The sequence below is a fragment of the Salmo salar genome, chromosome 06, assembly GCF_965601325.2.
Source record: "Salmo salar chromosome 06, fSalSal1, whole genome shotgun sequence".
In the NCBI taxonomy this organism is placed as follows: domain Eukaryota; kingdom Metazoa; phylum Chordata; class Actinopteri; order Salmoniformes; family Salmonidae; genus Salmo; species Salmo salar.
In genome coordinates, this window is record NC_138296.1 from 60,685,451 (window position 1) to 60,704,546 (window position 19,096).

The 19,096-nt window shown below is 40.8% G+C and overlaps 1 protein-coding gene across 1 annotated transcript; it reads right to left on the bottom strand.

The window, feature by feature from the left end:
- Positions 1–998: 998 nt before the first annotated feature.
- Positions 999–12,756, bottom strand: LOC145879774 (interphotoreceptor matrix proteoglycan 1-like). The gene is made up of 8 exons (XM_082976161.1): positions 12,518–12,756; positions 11,211–11,377; positions 10,639–10,673; positions 8,365–8,414; positions 8,026–8,150; positions 4,719–4,868; positions 3,285–3,343; positions 999–1,068 (listed from the first exon to the last, which is right to left on the bottom strand). Exons 1-8 carry the CDS (start codon positions 12,693–12,695, stop codon positions 999–1,001), a joined length of 834 nt encoding a protein of 277 aa, XP_082832287.1. The 5' UTR covers positions 12,696–12,756.
- Between the last annotated feature and the right edge of the window lie 6,340 nt (positions 12,757–19,096).

Consider the following 19,096-nt stretch of genomic DNA (forward strand, 5'->3'; position numbering starts at 1 on the left):
CCAATTTGTAAGTCGCTCTGGATAAGAGCGTCTGCTAAATGACTTAAATGTAAATTTAAATGTATATGGGTGATTGGAAATTATGCAGACGGTTACATTGATAGAAGCCACAATCTATCTGCAATGTTAAAGCTGATCCTATTTTTTTCATCTTCACATATGTTGTAGCTTAGACCCTATTTTAAATAATCTGGGGTTTTTGTGTTGTGCCCGCCATCGGCTGAGACACAACATGCTCTTGAATCCAGGGTGGGTGTCATGTTTTGGCTAATAAAATGGGAATAAAATTTCAACTTTCAAATGGTACCACAAAGATGGTTGGAGGTCCACACATATCAGAGAAGGTTGACTTGAATGGGAATATCTGTTGTTTTAAATTATACTCTCAATCCTCCATAGGAAACCTATTGAAATCATAGAAATATATATCATAGAATAGACCATTTAAGTTGACATTCGATGGTGGGTGGACCGGGGGCCATCTTTGTGGTTGTAATTAGAAGTTAACATTTCAATTCAATTTAAATGTCAACGGTGTATCAGTTAATGGCAGTGGTCTGAGGGGATATATAGGTCCATTCTATTAATTAGATTTCTATAATTGAAATTAAACCCAGCCTGTTTTTAAGAGCACGTTGTGTCTCAACCAATTGCAAGCACAACATAAAAACCTCAGATGATGTAAAGTAAGGTCTAAGCTACAACACATGCGAATATGAAAAAAATCGTAGTTTATCAATTTTTAGATAATTCATGTTTTTATAAAAAGAAACTCAACCGTAGGTTGAAGATGTGATGAAGACATGGATGTCTCGTGGTTTGGTGGGGTATGCAAAAGGGGTAAACTTTGAGCACCTTTATCTCCTGAATGTTTTGGCATTGAGTTCCAAAAAGTCACTTTCTGTCCAATTCTTCCATGGACAAACATGTATTCGAAAGTTTTGTTTAAATCAAAAGGGATGCTGTCAAAAAGTGATTGAATTGAAATGGATTTACTCTTAGGTTATCTGATCCCTCTCTCCCTGGGTCCTGTGATAGATCCAGATACACACTGAGCAGAGCAGCAGACTGGCAGGGACAAGCACAGACAGAGAGGGAAACTGCAGCTACCACTCAAGATGGCTCTCATCACAGTAATTAAATTACCCTTCACTCCCATGGGCCTCGCTAAGATTTGGAGAGGGGGAAGAAAAGAGGCCATTAGTATGTGATTTATTGACTTGTCAGCCATTAGTATGTGATATAATGACTTGTCAGCCATTAGTATGTGATATATTGATTTATCATCTACAAAGGAAATAAAACGTCCTTCATTGCTGGTCGGGTGTCATCACAAACATGTGCTTTTCACTCGTGACATGTATTCTTTTGTATTTGAATGTAAAGATATAATGACTTTTAAAGATATACAGTGAGGGAAAAAAGTATTTGATCCCTCTGCAAAACATGACTTAGTACTTGGTGGCAAAACCCTTGTTGGCAATCACAGAGGTCAGACATTTCTTGTAGTTGGCCACCAGGTTTGCACACATCTCAGGAGGGATTTTGTCCCACTCCTCTTTGCAGATCTTCTCCAAGTCATTAAGGTTTCGAGGCTGATGTTTGGCAACTCGAACCTTCAGCTCCCTCCACAGATTTTATATGGGATTAAGGTCTGGAGACTGGCTAGGCCACTCCAGGACCTTAATGTGCTTCTTCTTGAGCCACTCCTTTGTTGCCTTGGCCGTGTGTTTTGGGTCATTGTCATGCTGGAATACCCACCCACGACCCATTTTCAATGCCCTGGCTGAGGAAAGGAGGTTCTCACCCAAGATTTGACGGTACATGGCCCGGTCCATCGTCCCTTTGATGCGGTGAAGTTGTCCTGTCCCCTTAGCAGAAAAACACCCCCCAAAGCATAATGTTTCCACCTCCATGTTTGACGGTGGGGATGATATTCTTGGGGTCATAGGCAGCATTCCTCCTCGTCCAAACACGGCGAGTTGATTTGATGCCAAAGAGCTCCATTTTGGTCTCATCTGACCACAACACTTTCACCCAGTTGTCCTCTGAATCATTCAGATGTTCATTGGCAAACTACAGACGGGCATGTATATGTGCTTTCTTGAGCAGGGGGACATTGCGGGCGCTGCAGGATTTCAGTCCTTCACGGCGTAGTGTGTTACCAATTGTTTTCTTGGTGACTATGGTACCAGCTGCCTTGAGATCATTGACAAGATCCTCCCTTGTAGTTCTGGGCTGATTCCTCACCGTTCTCATGATCATTGCAACTCCACGAGGTGAGATCTTGCATGGAGCCCCAGGCCGAGGGAGATTGATAGTTCTTTTGTGTTTCTTCCATTTGCGAATAATCGCACCAAATGTTGTCACCTTCTCACCAAGCTGCATGGCGATGGTCTTGTAGCCCATTCCAGCCTTGTGTAGGTCTACAATCTTGTCCCTGACATCCTTGGAGAGCTCTTTGGTCTTGGCCATGGTGGAGAGTTTGGAATCTGATTGATTGATTGCTGCTGTGGACAGGTGTCTTTTTATACAGGTAACAAACTGAGATTAGGAGCACTCCGTTTAAGAGTGTGCTCCTAATCTCAGCTCGTTACCTGTATAAAAGACACCTGGGAGCCAGATATCTTTGTGATTGAGACGGGGTCAAATACTTATTTCCCTCATTAAAATGCAAATAAATTTCTAACATTTTTGACATGCGTTTTTCTGGATTTTTTTGTTGTTATTCTGTCTCTCACTGTTCAAATAAACCTACCATTAAAATTATAGACTGATAATTTCTTTATCAGTGGGCAAACGTACAAAATCAGCAGGGGATCAAATACTTTTTTTCCCTCACTGTAATGACCTTCAAAGGAAAGATGTATTTTTGGTATGCATGTGGTTCACACTAATGACTAAAGTTTTCTTATTACAGTCAGCATAGCCAGGAGCACAACCTGTAGCATGACAGAATGGCTTGGAAGGCACTCAAATATTTTCTGTTCCTGGCATTTGACTGCATTTCAGCTAGGTGGGAATGGGCTTGTTATGTATTCAAATGAATCCAGAGTCCATTCCAAATCAACACGTAGTTAAGGTCCGATGAAATAAATTGAGTCTGAGAGGAATTTCTCAGAACAGTGAGAGGCTGTGCTTCACTTCTACTGGTGGAGCTACCAGCTTTCACCTGGCTTTCATCTGTCTCACCTAATCTATTGCTTTTTTCATTAGCTCTCCAAAATGTTGGAATTAAGCTCGAAGGCACCAGATGTGATTATTCATGTCTGCCACAGACTTACCTGATTCCCAAAACACTGATCTCTTTAAATCCTGGGAGCTTGTCAAAAACATGGAGCATCTGTTGAAAAAGACAGACTAAATTAAACTTGTTTATTACAGAATCAAATATGATGGCATTTTCTGTTGGCACAAATGTTACTGGTTACCAGCTCTCATAATGTAGTCTGAGAATATCTGAAGTACTGTAAGTCAGGAATGTATGAACGGGACACTTACACTCATATATCTCTAACTTTAGTTACTCACATTTAGCAGACACTTGCCACTGGGCACACACTGGTTGAATCAATGTTGTTTCCACGTCATTTCAATGAAATGTCTTTGAACCAACGTGGAATAGACGTTGAATTGACGTCTGTGCCCAGCTTTGAGAGTCCATTGAATTTCCGCCATTGTAACATCCAATGCGAGAAAATGCGCAAGTGCATATTTCGGGAGAAGGGTGGAGATCGGGACTGAACTTTGGTGTATTCAGGTTGAGAATCCAGCCCTGACTGTCCAAGTGCAACTCAGTAATTTGCTTTCTTTTCCTCTGACTCATGATCCTGTGGCATTCTATAATTATCTTTACCATGAACCCCTTCAGAGGGCCACAACCCATGTTGTGGGTTGTGGAGTCAGATGTCAGGAGTCAGATGAAGACATGGGATTTGGTCTCTTTGATTAGTTTTCTTTCTGACCTTTTGTTAAAAACAATATTTAAAGAGCCGTTGTGTTGAACACTGTGCGATGTTTAACAGTGAGAATGGCAGAAGGGTGAACTTACTAAATGAAATGAGAGGTTGACTGTGTGATATTAGGTTGCTTCTTGTGTAAATATTTTCTGTCTGGATTTTAATGATTTGTATGTTTAGCATGTAGCAACGTGTCACAGATCACACTGTACAGCATCAGGTTCCTGTATCTGTTAGTTGATCGTGTTACACTGATAAGATAATGACTTTATTTCCAATGGGAAATGTTGTTTGCGGCACTGTGCATACATTAAAAACATATAGAAAAAAACATCAAGACACCGAATAAACTGTACCTCAATGGGATAGCCCATTGGTCTTAGGGACATTTACGTTACGGGGCAGCAGCGTAGCCTAGTGGTTAGAGCGTTGGACTAGTAACCGAAAGGTTGCAAGATCGAATCCCCGAGCTGACAAGGTACAAATCTGTTGTTCTGCCCCTGAACAAGGCAGTTAACAGTGAAAATAAGAATTTGTTCTTAACTGACTTTCCTACTTAAATAAAGGTACAAAAATAAATACAATTACTGATGGACATAAAGAGGGTATACAGAGTCTGGCCTCCCATACGTTATTCCAGCTACTGTGCAGTATCTCGACTAGCCTGAGTGTCAGTCTGTTTGCCCCATCATGCCAACTCCTTGTCACTCATTTCCATTCTATTTGGCTTGACAATGACAGCAAGGCTTATTATCTCACCTGGTCTTGCAGGTGATGAGAGAGGTCAACATATTGGGGGGAGTCAGGGTCGTCTAGTAGTTCCCTGTAGCCTGGGTCCACCAGGTCAATGCTGAACTCCACTATCTCCTCCACATGGTTCTCCGGGACAATGTTGGGCAGCTCAGAGTCCTACAAACAGTGGAAGAAAACAGGGCCCTATTCATTTGGTACCAAAAGAGCCCTACTGATTAGGTACCAAAAGCCCTATTTAATAGGTACCAAAAGAGCCCTATTGATTTAGGTGCCAAAAGTGTCCTATTCATTAAGCATCGAAAGGAAAGAAAACAGACTGAAATAGGGAGGGACAACCTGAACTTAAGAAATACCCGTTTTCGTTTTCCCTGGCAAAACATTATGCTATGGTGTAGGTTCGGCCCTAACATATGTGCTCTCTGTAACCTCTGGGTCTGCATGGCAAATGGCCCAGGAACACAAGGAACATTCTCAAGGGCCAGTCAATCCTGTCCCCATCAACAGGCCAAAATGCCTTTCTCTCTCTCTGTCACACAGTATGCAGCGGATAAACTATTGAAATGTGTGTTAGTGATGCTTGTTTGGTCTCTATCTGAAACTTGTACCCTGAAGAGAACACTGATGCTATCTATATGGATGTACAATCTCTGTAGTAAGTCTAGATGGTCAGAGTGAACTCTGACGACACTGTATGCAAAGATCTCTTTTGTCCTCTCAGGAATGATGTCTTCTCTCTAGTATACCCAGCCCACCCCCTCAGGTCATCAAACATAGATGCCTTCCTAGAGAATGTTGGCTGGTTCGATCTGATTGGATATCTTAGTTTTATTCATTTTGGTTTGGTCTGTGGTTGTCAAAAAACGGATTTTCAACACAAATCATTCAGATCTGGTATTAATGGAATGGAAGTATTTACTTCTCTCACTTGCTCCTGTTATCCACTTTACAGAAAGGTTGTTTGGACATGTTTCTCTTGTAGGCTGCTCGGGCCTTCTGCCTGAGTAGACCTGTTTTGTTCATGCTTTGCTTTGTAACTCTGACATCTTTATGCCTAGAATAATGCCTTGTAATGCTTGTTAATGTTTTGTAACTTAAGCTTTATGCCTTGAATGAGATTTCATTATGTTTTACAATGTTCATGAAATATCTGCCTTAGGCAATTCGGCAATTCTCAGACATTTCTTGATGGTTTATTACTGTAACTCAACTATAGTTTCTTGCATAAAGCAAAATCATCTTTATGTAGTCAGATATTTCGTTTTAGTAGACCTTGATCAAATTAATTGCATAGTCTTATAACGGGTCATATGTAAGGTATACTGTATATAAAATGCATATATGATACACATTGCTTCACTACAAGGGTTTGCCCTAATGAATAGGAACAGCAGTTAGATAATGTATTGTATAAGATGATAACATTTAGCCATATGGTCTAAATGCTATCAGCTCACCCTCTCTGTCTGAGACATACAAGGCAACAGCTGGGCTGGGCAACCACAAGCAAACATTCTGTCAGCTTTCCTTTCAATCTGCAAGCTGTTAGCAATCTTAACATCTAGCCTAAACTACAGTGCCTTCAGAAATTATGGATTCCCCTTAACTTATTACACATTTTGTTGTGTTACAGCTTGAATTCAAAATGGATTAAATCTATATTTTTCTTACCATCTACACACAATTCCCCATAATGATGAAGCAAAAACAGATTTTTATAAATTTTTTAAAATTAAAAACTGAAATATTACATTTACATAAGTATTCAGACCTTTTACTCAGTACATTGTTGAAGCAGTTTTGGCAGCGATTACAGCATCAAGTCTTCTTAGGTATGATGCTACAAGCTTGGCACACCTGTATTTTGGGAGTTTCTCGCATGCTTCTCTGCAGATCCTCTCAATCGCTGTCAGGTTGGATGGGAGCGTTGCTGCACAGCTATTTTCAGGTCTCTCCAGAGATGTTCAATCAGGTTCAAGTCCGGGCTCTGGCTGGGCCACTCAAGGACATTCAGAGACTTGTCCCAAAGCCACTCTTGCATTGTCTTGGCTGTGTGCTTAGGGTCATTGTCCTGTTGGAAGGTGAACCTTCGCCCCAGTCTGAGGTCCTGAGCGCTCTGTAGCAGGTTTTCATCAAGGATGTCTCTGTACTTTGCCCCGTTCATCTTTGCCTCGATCCTGACAATTCTCCCGGTCCCTGAAAAACATCCCCACAGCATGATGTTGCCACCGTAGGGATGGTGCCAGGTTTCCTCCAGATGAGACGCTTGGCATTCAGGTCAAAGAGTTCAATCTTGGTTTCATCAGACCAGATAATCTTGTTTCTCATGGTCTGAGAGTCGTTAAATGCCTTTTGGCAAACTCCAAGCGGGCTGTCATGTGCCTTTTGCTGAGGAGTGGCTTCTATCTGGCCACTCTACCATAAATGCCTGATTGGTGGAGTGCTGCAGAGATGGTTGTCTTTCTGGAAGGTTCTCCCATCTCCACAGAGGACCTCGAGAGATCTGTCAGAGTGACCATCTAGTTCTTGGTCACCTCCCTGACCAAGGCCCTTCTTCCACGATTGTTCAGTTTGGCCAGCTCTAGGAAGAGTCTTAGTGGTTCCAAACTTCTTCCATTAAAGAATGATGGAGGCCACTGTGTTCTTGGGGACCTTCAATGCTGCAGACATGTTTTGATACCCTTCCCCAGATCTGTGGCTCGACACAATCCTGTCTCAGAGCTCTACGGACAATTCCTTTGTCCTCAAGGCTTGGTTTTTGCTCTGATGTGCACTGTCAACTGTGAGACCTTATATAGACAGGTGTGTGCCTTTCCAAATCATGTCCAATCAATTGAATTTACCACAGGTGGACTCCAATCAAGATGTAGAAACATATCAAGGATGATCAATGGAAACAGGATGCACCTGAGCTAAATTGCGAGTCTCATAGTGAAGGGTCTAGATACTTATGTAAATAAGGTATATCTGTTTTTGATATTTTATACATTTGCAAAAAAATGAAATAAGGCTTAACAAAATGTGGAACAATTCAAGGGGTCTGAATACTTTCCGTTGGCAAGATTTGAAAACGGCTGTCTAGCAATGATCAACAACCAACTTGACAGAGCTTGAAGAATAATGTGCAAATATTGTACAATCCAGATGTGCAATACTCTTGGAGACTTACCCAGAATGACTCACACCCCTGAGTCAATACATGTTAGAATCATCTTTGGCAGCAATAACAGCTATGAGTCTTTCTAGGGTACATACAACATGTGGAAAAAGTCAAGGGGTGTGAATACTTTCTGAAGGTACTGTCAATGGCGTTTACCTCCTCAGCAGCGGTTTCTTCTTCTACTTCTTCTTCAACTGTATCCTCAGGAGCATCAGGGACACTGGCATCACTGGTCACAGGAGTGGGTGGTTCTGGTGCAGCAGTCTGGGTCTCTTCTGGACCTAAACGGATCATTGATGTTATGAAGAAGGGCTCATACCCGAAACGTTTGTGTAGGAATACAAATCTGTTCATTTAAGCTGTTTTTGTTTTTCCCTAAACAGATCATTACAATCTAATTATACAATATGCAAGACAGACATATATACAAGGCAGATTTATAAAATCATTGATTAACTATTGATATGTGCATTTTAATAAAGTTTCTTGCCATACCTGCTATCTCAGTGACCTCTGGTGCTGCTGTGGTTGCGGCTGCTTCTGCTCTGCAGGTGAAAGAGTAGATCATACGAATGATGAATGTTTGTCCACAATAGCCCAGCTGTGAGTGGTTAAGCTAATGGTTTGTGAAAAACAGCATTTGACAACAAGCACTTATCCCCCAATTACTTTACAAGATAATTACCATGGCAATGCGCAAGCTCTCCACCTGCTTTAAGAATACAATGGTCTTCAACCAGCAGCACCATACAAGAGTGCATGTACATGCACAGTATACCAAAGCAGATGTTGTACTGTACAGTATATAGTAACAACCTGGGTAAATATTTGATGGTCATTTATGGTAATTATGTCACGTGATATGGACTTTGACCTCTAGGGTACATATCTGAATTACCTGTATAAATTGCTTTAAAAAAGAAACCCTGATACATTTTAAACTATGTTTGCCAAGTGTTTCTAAAATGTGATGAAATTACCTTTCAAATTATAAATAATATAACCAATTTTGAATGCACCACCTTTCAACTATTGTTTAAAAATAGGCCATATTGTGCCATTGACATTAGAATGTTGTGAGCTTAGCTGTGGGGCAGCTATGTTTTTGGGTTGTAACTTTGGGGACAGAACCACCAAATTGCACACACAGTAAATGTAGAACCGGTTTTAAAAAGAGTTGTAGATACAGGGCCATCACAGGATTCCCACATTAACCTCACAGAAGCCCTTTTCCAATATGACCGCCAAACATCTCAATGGGGTCTTATTGGATCAATTTCGCATGAACATACTTGCATGAAATATAATTGTAGTATGCCCAATAATATCTTAAAGTATTCATAGTAATGTAGAATACACAACCAAATGAGCCAGGTGTGTGACCGCTATAAAGATGTTAAATTATTCACACAATTGTGGTAATAATATTTATCAAGCCTTAATTGCAATATTTAATCTTCAAACATGTAAAAATTGATATGTACAAGTAAATATTAATTAATGTGGGCTCATTAAAATGATATACATTGTTATCCTATTAACTGTTTTCATTATGGAGACTATAGACCTGCCCCTTACATTCCATTACTATGTAGTAAAATCCGATGTTGGGCCTGTTGAGGCCAGGTTTGGGGAGTAACGGATTACATTAAATCTGTTACATACACTGATTACAAAAGAAATGGAACTGTAATCTGTTACGTTACCAGCAAAAATATTGTACTTCTAGGATTACTTTTTTTTTTACTAAATTCAGAAAGGATGTTTGCAACAAAATGATTTGACACCTTTCTGTTTTCTCAATGCCATTCAAATTAGCAATGAAAAATGTTGAGCTTGGAGGACACTATGGTGTTTAACGCTGGTTTGATCATGCGAAATTGATCTGATAAGACCCCATTGAGTTGTTTGGCGGCCATATTGGGAAAAGGCTTCTGTGGGGTTAATATGTGAATACTGTGACGGCCCTGTACTGCATATATACATCTGTTTAAAACAATGTTCTAGCTGTGTGTGTGTTTGGTTCTATCACCACAGTTACAATTCAAAAACAGAACTGCCCCACCACCTCCTTCTATGGCCAAGCTTCCTACATTCTAATGTCAATGGCACAATATAGGCCATTTTTAAACAATAGTTGTAGGTGGGGCTTTCAAAGGTGGTTATAATACAACAAAGTAAAAATGTATCAATGTGTCCTTTTTAAAGCAATTTATACAGGTCATTCTGATATGTACTCTAGATCAGGGGTTGCCAAGCTTTTTCCCCCAGGGCCCCCTTTATCACAATTGAAAAATGTCAGTCCCCACCCTACCCCCACCCCCCGACTTCACCCCTGACTTCCCAAAAATAAAATATGTTTTATTATGATAATGTATATGAGCCCTCAATTTAATTATAGGGTATACGTGAGCAATAACTTGTTGACATTGTTTGTCATAGGGTTAAATCCATATGGGAAATGGGAATGTGATGGAGGGATGAAAGAAAGAGTGATAACACACAGAAAGCTGTCATTGCTGCAACGCTATCACACATTTTCCAACTCTAGGGACATAGACCTTCAGGAAAATCCCTATTAGACATCGTCACCCCAAGTGAGCCTGACCGCCCCCCCCCCGGCCCATGGACCACATGGAGTGCTGGAATTATATGGCAGGTCAAATTCAAAGCCGGACTCAAGAGGGCTGCAGTGTGAGTGAGAAAGCAGCACCGTTGACATCTATCAGCAGACAGCAGGCGGCATACTGCCTTGTCTCTAAGCCTTACCCAGTCGACTGCCTCTCGTCTCGCAGATTCATCCTCTACGAAAGTAGAAAAATCACGTCATCACGTCAGTCATACACATACATCATCTGGACGTTAAATCAATAACATAATACATCAAAACTGTGTAGCATATAAGGTATCACTGAAACTTGGGAGTGCCGTCTGCAAATATACATGCATTTTATAAACTCTTATACATGTAAATTAACCTAATTGACTAGACTAGAGATTAATATGATGCTGTTTTCTGTGTTAATGGGAGCAATATAATAAGGATATGTTTCCCCTTCACTCAACAGACTGATATGTAATTAATACTGAGAGGAAAGACAAGTTCCAACATTTACTTTCCCTGTGGCTATTGTGCAACAAACAATGCTGTTGTTTCCTGAGGAAATGTACTAAAATGAATGGATTCCACATGATATCATACATTCACCCATTGGCCATTGCCATTCAAAATTGTTTTACCCCCAGTAAAGACGTGCATATGCTCATTCAAATAATGAAAGTAATTATTGGTCTCACTGCTACGAAACATAAAAGGAAGGCATGTGTTGTTGGTTCCTCACCCTGTACACCATACTCATGTGCTCCTCTGAGTTGCTGAAGTTAGTGGCCAGGTCAGCGAGACACAGAGACTCGTGTTGACATGTGTGAACCCATGTTGTGTACTCTGTAGTGACAGGGATCCTGTCATAGAAGATCCGGAAGGCCTCCCACACAGCCTCCTGACAAACTGACCAAAGACAGAACAGTCTTCCAGTGAGAGTGAAAGATCCTCAGCACTTCTACCAATAGATACAGATCCACATAAAGTCCAAGTGTACATCCCAAATGGCACCCTATTCCCTATATTGTGCACTACTTTTGACCACAGCCTTATTGGCCCTGGTCAAGAAAAGTAGTACACTATAAAGGGAATAGGGTGCCATTTGGGGGGTGATAGAGATGTCTCAAAGGAAAAGAACTCTAAACCAAGCAGATTGTTTTCAGATACATGAGGGTTCAACAGTAGTGAGATAAAAGCTGGGAGAACGGTGGCTTTATCTTGTCAAGAGAACACACCGATGGTTCTCATGATGAACGACTAAATTCAGAATTTTTTTCCCTGACCTGTCTTTAGCCAAGTTCCCCACTCCATCCTCCATCCTCCCCTCAGAATGGCCCAGCACTATCAGATTGGTTACCCTTTCAAATGTGAAATTAATTCAAGACTATTGCTGCAATCATTCAGTTTGTTCTTATCCTTCAATCCACCTATTTTGAGACTCTCAGCACGAAAAGAGTTGTAGAATAGACACAAAGTCTTATGTCTGGTGAAAAGATAAAAGTCTGCTCTTTTATCATCTTTACAAAACCTGTGGGGAAAAAAATTGAATTCCTATTCCCAAAGGTGTGCTTTTATGTTTTTAAAAGGCAGCGAATAAGTCCCAAATGGCAACCTATTTCCTATATAGTGCACTACTTTTGTATTGCATGCTGCCTCAGCGTGAAGCTGTGAGTTTTCTCCCTACTTTATCTCAGAAAGAACTCTGGATTACTTTGTTGTTATTCTGCTTCCCAGTCTCCAGTTCTCTTCACTGTCTACTGTAGACTTCTCTCTGGTGCACACCTGGACATCCAGTTGTAGGTAATGCTGGGTACTGCTATGGTCCACAATCTATACTAATTGAGACATTTATCACTGGCGCATACCACAACCTTCACAATTTAGTTTGAGTAGAGGCTTTACACACCACGCAGCAGGCAGAGCCTCAACTCATGCCCTCTAGGGCAGAAGAGCTAGATACTAAACATATCACACTGCAATAGCCAACATGATTGCATTTGATTACATAACTGTAATGATTGTCTGTAATGAATGGGAGGCCCATACCTCTGAGCCTGTAGTAGGCTTGATGGCTGGCAATGACCTCATTGATGGTCTCCTGAGGACAGACTCTCACTCCAGAGTGAAAGACTGCGGACCGCTTCCTCCGATGCTTTTCCAGTTCAAATATCGTTCTGACATTAGAGTTTTGTTTGGTCGTTTTCAGAAGTTCAACCAAGTGCATAGAATTGATGGCTTCTGTTTCTGTCCCAATTACTCCTCTCTGCAAAGAGCCCCGATTATTCCTCTCTGCAAAGACAAGATAAAAGGAAAAATACATTCAAACCATGATATTTTCAAGATGTGTCAAATTGTATAATGTACTGTACAATGTTTGAAATGCCTGTGTTGAAAAGCAATTTTTTCCCTCATGGCTATCCTGAAATAAATTACAGTTCTATTCTATCAATGCATACAATATTCAACCATGTCTCTGGCTTCTATTTGTGATACAATTACATAATTGCATGATCTCTCAGCTGTGAGAGAGAAGAATTCTACTGTAGTGGCGGGAGGGAAATTCTAAACTTATCAGCAGAAAGTATCCCAGCTAGCACAAAGCGTTCTGAGAACCGTATGTTTCTTAGAGCTTGGTCAGAGCGTGGTTGTCCAATGGTTATTTTGCATACAACCTTACCACAACTTTCTGGGAATGGTGCAGGATAGTTGCTTGGCTTTGGAACATTCTCAGCACATTTAAGGAACTTGAAAAAATAACTTTCCTAAACATTCAAACATGATTACATTTTGGTAATGTTCTAGGAACTTTGTCCAACTGGTTTGACATTGGGAATGTTCTCAAATAGTTCAGAAACCATTGTTGTTCTGTGGGAATTTCAGTACATCAGCATAATGTTTCCTACCGGGTTGCTCATGGTTTTATTTAAAGTCATGTTCTCAAATTGTTACAAAAATGTTAAGAAACATCGTTCTTCTGTAGGAATTTCAGTACTTCACCACAACATTTTCATACAGATTTCCTCATGGTTCTATTCAAAGAAGCTTTCTCAAATTCTTCCTGAGGACATTAAGAAAACGTTCCATAAAAACCACAGGAAAACTTTATTAAAGTTCATAGAATGTTCTAAGAATATTATTTAAAAACATATCCGTTCCGTTCTAGAGAACAGAAGATTGTAAGTTTGAATCTCACTCAGGCCGGGTCACAATAAAAAAAAGTGTTTGCATTAATACCTAAGGAAATTCATTTCCATATGTGCTTAGAGTTCAAATACCCAAAATAAGCCAGCAATGTTATTAAAACTCTTAATGAAGCATTCTGTGAATGTTTTAAGGAAGTTATCAAAAAAACTTTAAATAACCTATAATTTCCGTTCTCAGAGTGCTAATAAAACCTCTCAGGAAAACCTTCAAGGAACCAGACTAAAAGGTTCTCAGAACGTCTCTGCCACCTAAAAATAGGCTTCCCAGAACAGGCAAAATGTTCACTATTGTTCTCAGAACGTTTAAAAAACGTTCAGTTTTACCAGTCAGGAAACCTATGGCTTCATTCCCACAACCAATGTGAAACCAAAAACATACATTTCCACAACTTCCAAGGAACCAAATGTCCTAGCTGAGTAATGTTTACATCCGTAGCCTTTTCAGATTTGCACTCATCACCAAGGAAACAGAGACCACCACAGTCTTAATTTAAATGTTGCCAGTAGATTTCCATGTCGTACACAGACAGAAAAGATCCATGAAAATGAGGATCAACATGATTCAGAAAATGATTGTTACTTCATGGTCATGGGTGGATATTCGAAATTGAGTCACTTCATTTCATTGCAAATATTTGCAGTTTGAGTAATTCTTTAAGACCTTGAAACGGCCTTTCGTCCTGCATGTGTGTGTGTCTTTAATACTACAAGAAAACATATGTCTTCTTTTGATATAACAACAAAAAATACTGAGCACTTTGTGTGGATATCAAGTTGTGGGTACTGCTATGGGTACTGCCATAGTCCACACTCTATTGCCTACTTATTTAGACATTTCCGCTGGTATAGTGTAGAACCATGATCACGGCACAATCAAACTATAATAAACAGGCATTCATTTGTCTGCTGTTAAATTTGACCCTTTGTCTCTCTAGCCTTAAACAGTTATATCTTCCAAGCTCTTATTACGTCACCAAGTTAGTGCCAGCTGGTTATGCAACCACAATGAGCTCTAAATTGTTCAAACAATGCCAAAAGTTCAAACAATTTCAGAGGTTGTGACGCTCACCTCTTAGGAAAACTCATCAGTATCAGGATGGGAAGTACTGTATGTATAGGAGATACTCTATGAGATACTGTAGAACTACAGGCCTACAACCTGTTGTTATGCCACCGTTATGCAAACTGCTCATCCTGCCCGCCATATTCCTATCACACCTGCCATATTCCCCATCATATGCTGGCTTCCTTGCTGCCATATTCACTCCTTACAAGGTGCAGTATCTCTTACATGTGTTTCAAACGCAAGGCTGGGAGTAGTATCTTACAAAACTTGTTGTGGAAACATATTGTAGTTGAATCAGAATAATCAGCGTAATCAGTAGGCCTCTGTATCAGCGCTTTAATGGTAGCAGTGATATACCAGTGGTAAAGATAGAAAGCTCATTTTGGATTATTCTAATGCTTGGTTACACCCAATTACCCTTAAAGTAATCTTGCAGATTGCCGCTGTAAAGTTCCACACACAATGTCCAAAATGTAAAATCGTCTTAACTATGAAACTGAAATGATTTAACCCACTGTATAAGGGGTGTAACATTTGATATCTAAAGCAGCAAGATCCCATAAAAAGAGATTAAGTGTAGTGCCCTTCAGGTACTTAAGGTTTATGGCTCTGTGAACTAAAACGGAGCTGGAAGCTTACCTTTAATTGCAGTGGCTTGGAGTGTGAAGAGGAACAGGAACAGCGTAATAATGAGTCCACATTTCCAAGGCATAACGAAACCGTTTTGTTTACAAAGTTAGAATAAGAAAAAAATCCAGGTGCGGAGTTTATCTCATGTGGTGCTAATACAGTCCTTGGGATCATTTAATATCAGGGTGTCTATCGATTCCGCATGTAGGAGGCTGGTCATTTAGGCTAAGGCTTTGACTTGCTTCCCGGCAGATAGTGAGAATTTGAGGGTGGCATCTGACAGACATGGCATGGAACTAGGCAAGCTCCCTTGGTCCAACTAGGGATAGTGGACTCGCTCGAAGTGTGACAAGAGGGACAGGGTTAAAAAAGTAGACACTGTTTCGGGAATAATCTGTTTATCTACTGCTCAGACATAATCCGTCTTTACCCTATGGGCCCTACAGCCCCAGCGTCATCCTGTTAGGGACTTTCTTGGTTGGAAGCATCTGTCAACCAGAGACCTGCCTGCCACCCCATGGCACTCCTGCCCACCTCATCCTCCACGTCCACTCCCAGCCTCACCTGATACCCCCCCTTACCTCCTCACCCCATCAACTACTCACTATGTCACCGAGATCCCTACTGTCCTCTTTAAGCTTACTTGGAACCCAACTAACACAGCTTTCAGTAAATCCTTGACAAGACAATGCACTCTGTTCTCCTGTGTGTTGTACTGTACAGTACGTCAGATAGTGTTGTGTTTCCTCTCGGGTTTAAAGTGGGTGCTTTAACTGTGGATTTCCCCCCCGCACTCCTGTCAGCTAGCAGGGGGGTTGCCAAACGCCGCTGGTATTTTCGTTCTTGCCGCTCTAACCCCCCCCCCCCCCCCCCTCTTAGGATGAGTGCTTATGAACTGTGACCTGTTTGATTAGGATGAGTGGGGGAAAGTTGCAAGTACTTACTTATGTCACTGTCCATTCAAAATGCCGTCCAGTGGAGGCACAGTTTACGCTCGTTGGTCAGAATATTTTTTTTTCAGTCTGACTGACTGAAAGTATGAACAAACACAACAATTCCACAATTATGGTTGTGTGTGGTTCAATATTGTGAGTTGTAGCGTTTAAGTTCCATTCCATCAACCACGTATTCCCAAGACTCCCCCCGACACAACACAAGCATTTCGCTACATTTGCAATAACATCTGCTAAATCTGTGTATGTGACCAATAACATTTGATTTGATTGTACATAAAGGTGTTTAAGCCATACACTTATAACCATAATCTCCATGATTGAAGCCAGTTTCACAAATCAAGCAACATTGTTTTGTCTTCAAAAGGACAGCTCTCTTATAGTGCATTTCAGCTAAATATGAAGATAGATTTTCCACAGGAATCTATAGTTTATGGCTACTGTCCTTTGTCTTGTAAGTGCCCTATACATTTTGACCCTGCCTCCATGATAACACTGACAATGAGGGCTAAAATGTCAAGTCTTAATGCCTGCATGAAAACACTAGTTACTACACTGCTGTGTATGTTCTTACTTTGCTCAATTGAACACTTCATGCCATAAAATGATTATAACTTCTGTTTCATTGTCATGGATGATCAGGCAGTGCTGTCTAACCTATGTTTGGTTGTCCCCCTCTGACCCTTTTAAAGAGCATTATGAGTCATCGTCTCATCACTGTTTACACTCCCTGAGGCTAACCATGTCGCCTGAGGGCTTTGCCTACACGAAAATGTCAATGCTGTTATAGAGGCTGTTTTATATCATATGCTTGGTTGAGCCTTTCCTTATCATATAGAATCATCTTGAGTCCTATTCTGAAGGAATACGCATTACAGCCTTTCTTAAAGTGATATTCATGAAGGGATGTGTTGGGGGTAAAGGTACATGTCATTGGTACAGAACAAGTCCTTATCATCAGTCTAAAAGAAAGAGCTCCCCCAGGGGTTTCCTTTTGAACAACGCCCTATATAACGTCACGTTTACCATCACAAATCCAACATCCTCTTTCCCTTTTAGAACAGGGTGGGTAGTGAATCATTTGGCTATGGTCTGTGGTGTTCTATTGGTTCAAGTTTAACTTGAACAAACTAAGTTTGCTAACTAATCCTGTCAAGGCACTTCAGTTCTGCCTCTGGATTACTCTGTCTGTCGGGTTTTGCAGACAAAGATCTGACTCACCCTCAGTCTCTAAAAATGTAATCTTGTTCCAAAATGTATCCTTTGATCTCTCAGCATGCCAGAGTGTGCGTGTGTAAATGTACTCATTACCATCCCAGAAAGAGGTATTTTTGTAGGCCTCAGAGAAAAATAAAGTGTATGATTTTTGTAAAATTACTATTCCACTAAGCATTTACCATCAGGCGACGTCTTCTGGACATCTTTATTTTGGTCCTATCCAGACCGGCTGTCTTTTCTAGGTATTTTTTTGGTGCGGTCCAGACCGGACTTGATTTCAATGTCCAGGGACGTATATTTTTGGTCCGGCCCAGACCAAATCTGAACCAATCATAGAAGTCTATGTTTGTTTCAGATTCGACCCGGCCTTAATTTCAATGTCCACAGACGTCTGGTCCCAACGGGCCTATATTTGGCCCAAATATAGATGTCTATAATTGGTTCAGATCTGGTTTAGTCCAAACCAGCCTTAATGTGGCCCAAACACAGACGTCTATGATTGGTTCAGATTTGGTCTGGGCCGGAATAGACGAAATCTGAACCAATCATAAACGGCTATGTTTCATACGTATGGACAGTACAGTAGAGCACCACAGATTACAGTAAAGTACAGTAGAGCACAGTAGAGTACAGTATCATGTAATGTATTGTACTGTATTGTACTGTAGTCTACTCTATTAAACTCTAGTGTTCTGCATTGAACTAAACTGTACTGTACTCAGTGCATTCGGAAAGTATTCAGACCCCTTGACTTTTTCCACATTTTATGACGTTACAGCCTTATTCTAAAATGGATTAAATAAATGTTTTCCTCATCAATCTACACACAATACCCCATAATGACAAAGAGAAAAACAGAAATACCTTATTTATATAAGTATGCAGACCCTTTGCTATGAGGCAAAAAATTGAGCTCAGGTGCATCCTGTTTCCATTGATCATCCTTGAGATGTTTCTACAACTTGATTGGAGTCCACCTGTGGTAAATTCAATTGATTGGACATGATTTGGAAAGGCACACACCTGTCTATATAAGGTCCCACAGTTGACAGTGCATGTCAGAGCAAAAACCAAGCCATGAGGTTGAAGGAATTGTCTGTAGCGCTCCGAGACAGGATTTTGTCATTGCGCAGATCTGGGGAAGCGTATCAAAACATTTCAGCAGCATTGAAGGTACCCAAGAACACATTGGCCTCCATCATTCTTAAATGGAAGACGTTTGGAACCACCAAGACTCTTCCTAGAGATGGCCGCCTGGCCAAACTGAACAATCGAGGGAGAAGGGCCTTGGTCAGGGAGGTGACCGAGAACCTGATGACCAAGTTCCTCTGTGGAGATGGGAGAACCTTCCAGAAGGACAACCATCTCTGAAGCACTCCACCAATCAGGCCTTTATGGTAGAGTGGCCAGACGAAAGCCACTCCTCAGTAAAAGGCACACGACAGCCCACTTGGAGTTTGGCAAAAAGGCACCTTAAGGACTCTCAGACAATGAGAATCAAGATCCTCTGGTCTGATGAAACCAAGATTGAACTCTTTGGCCTGAATGCCAAGCG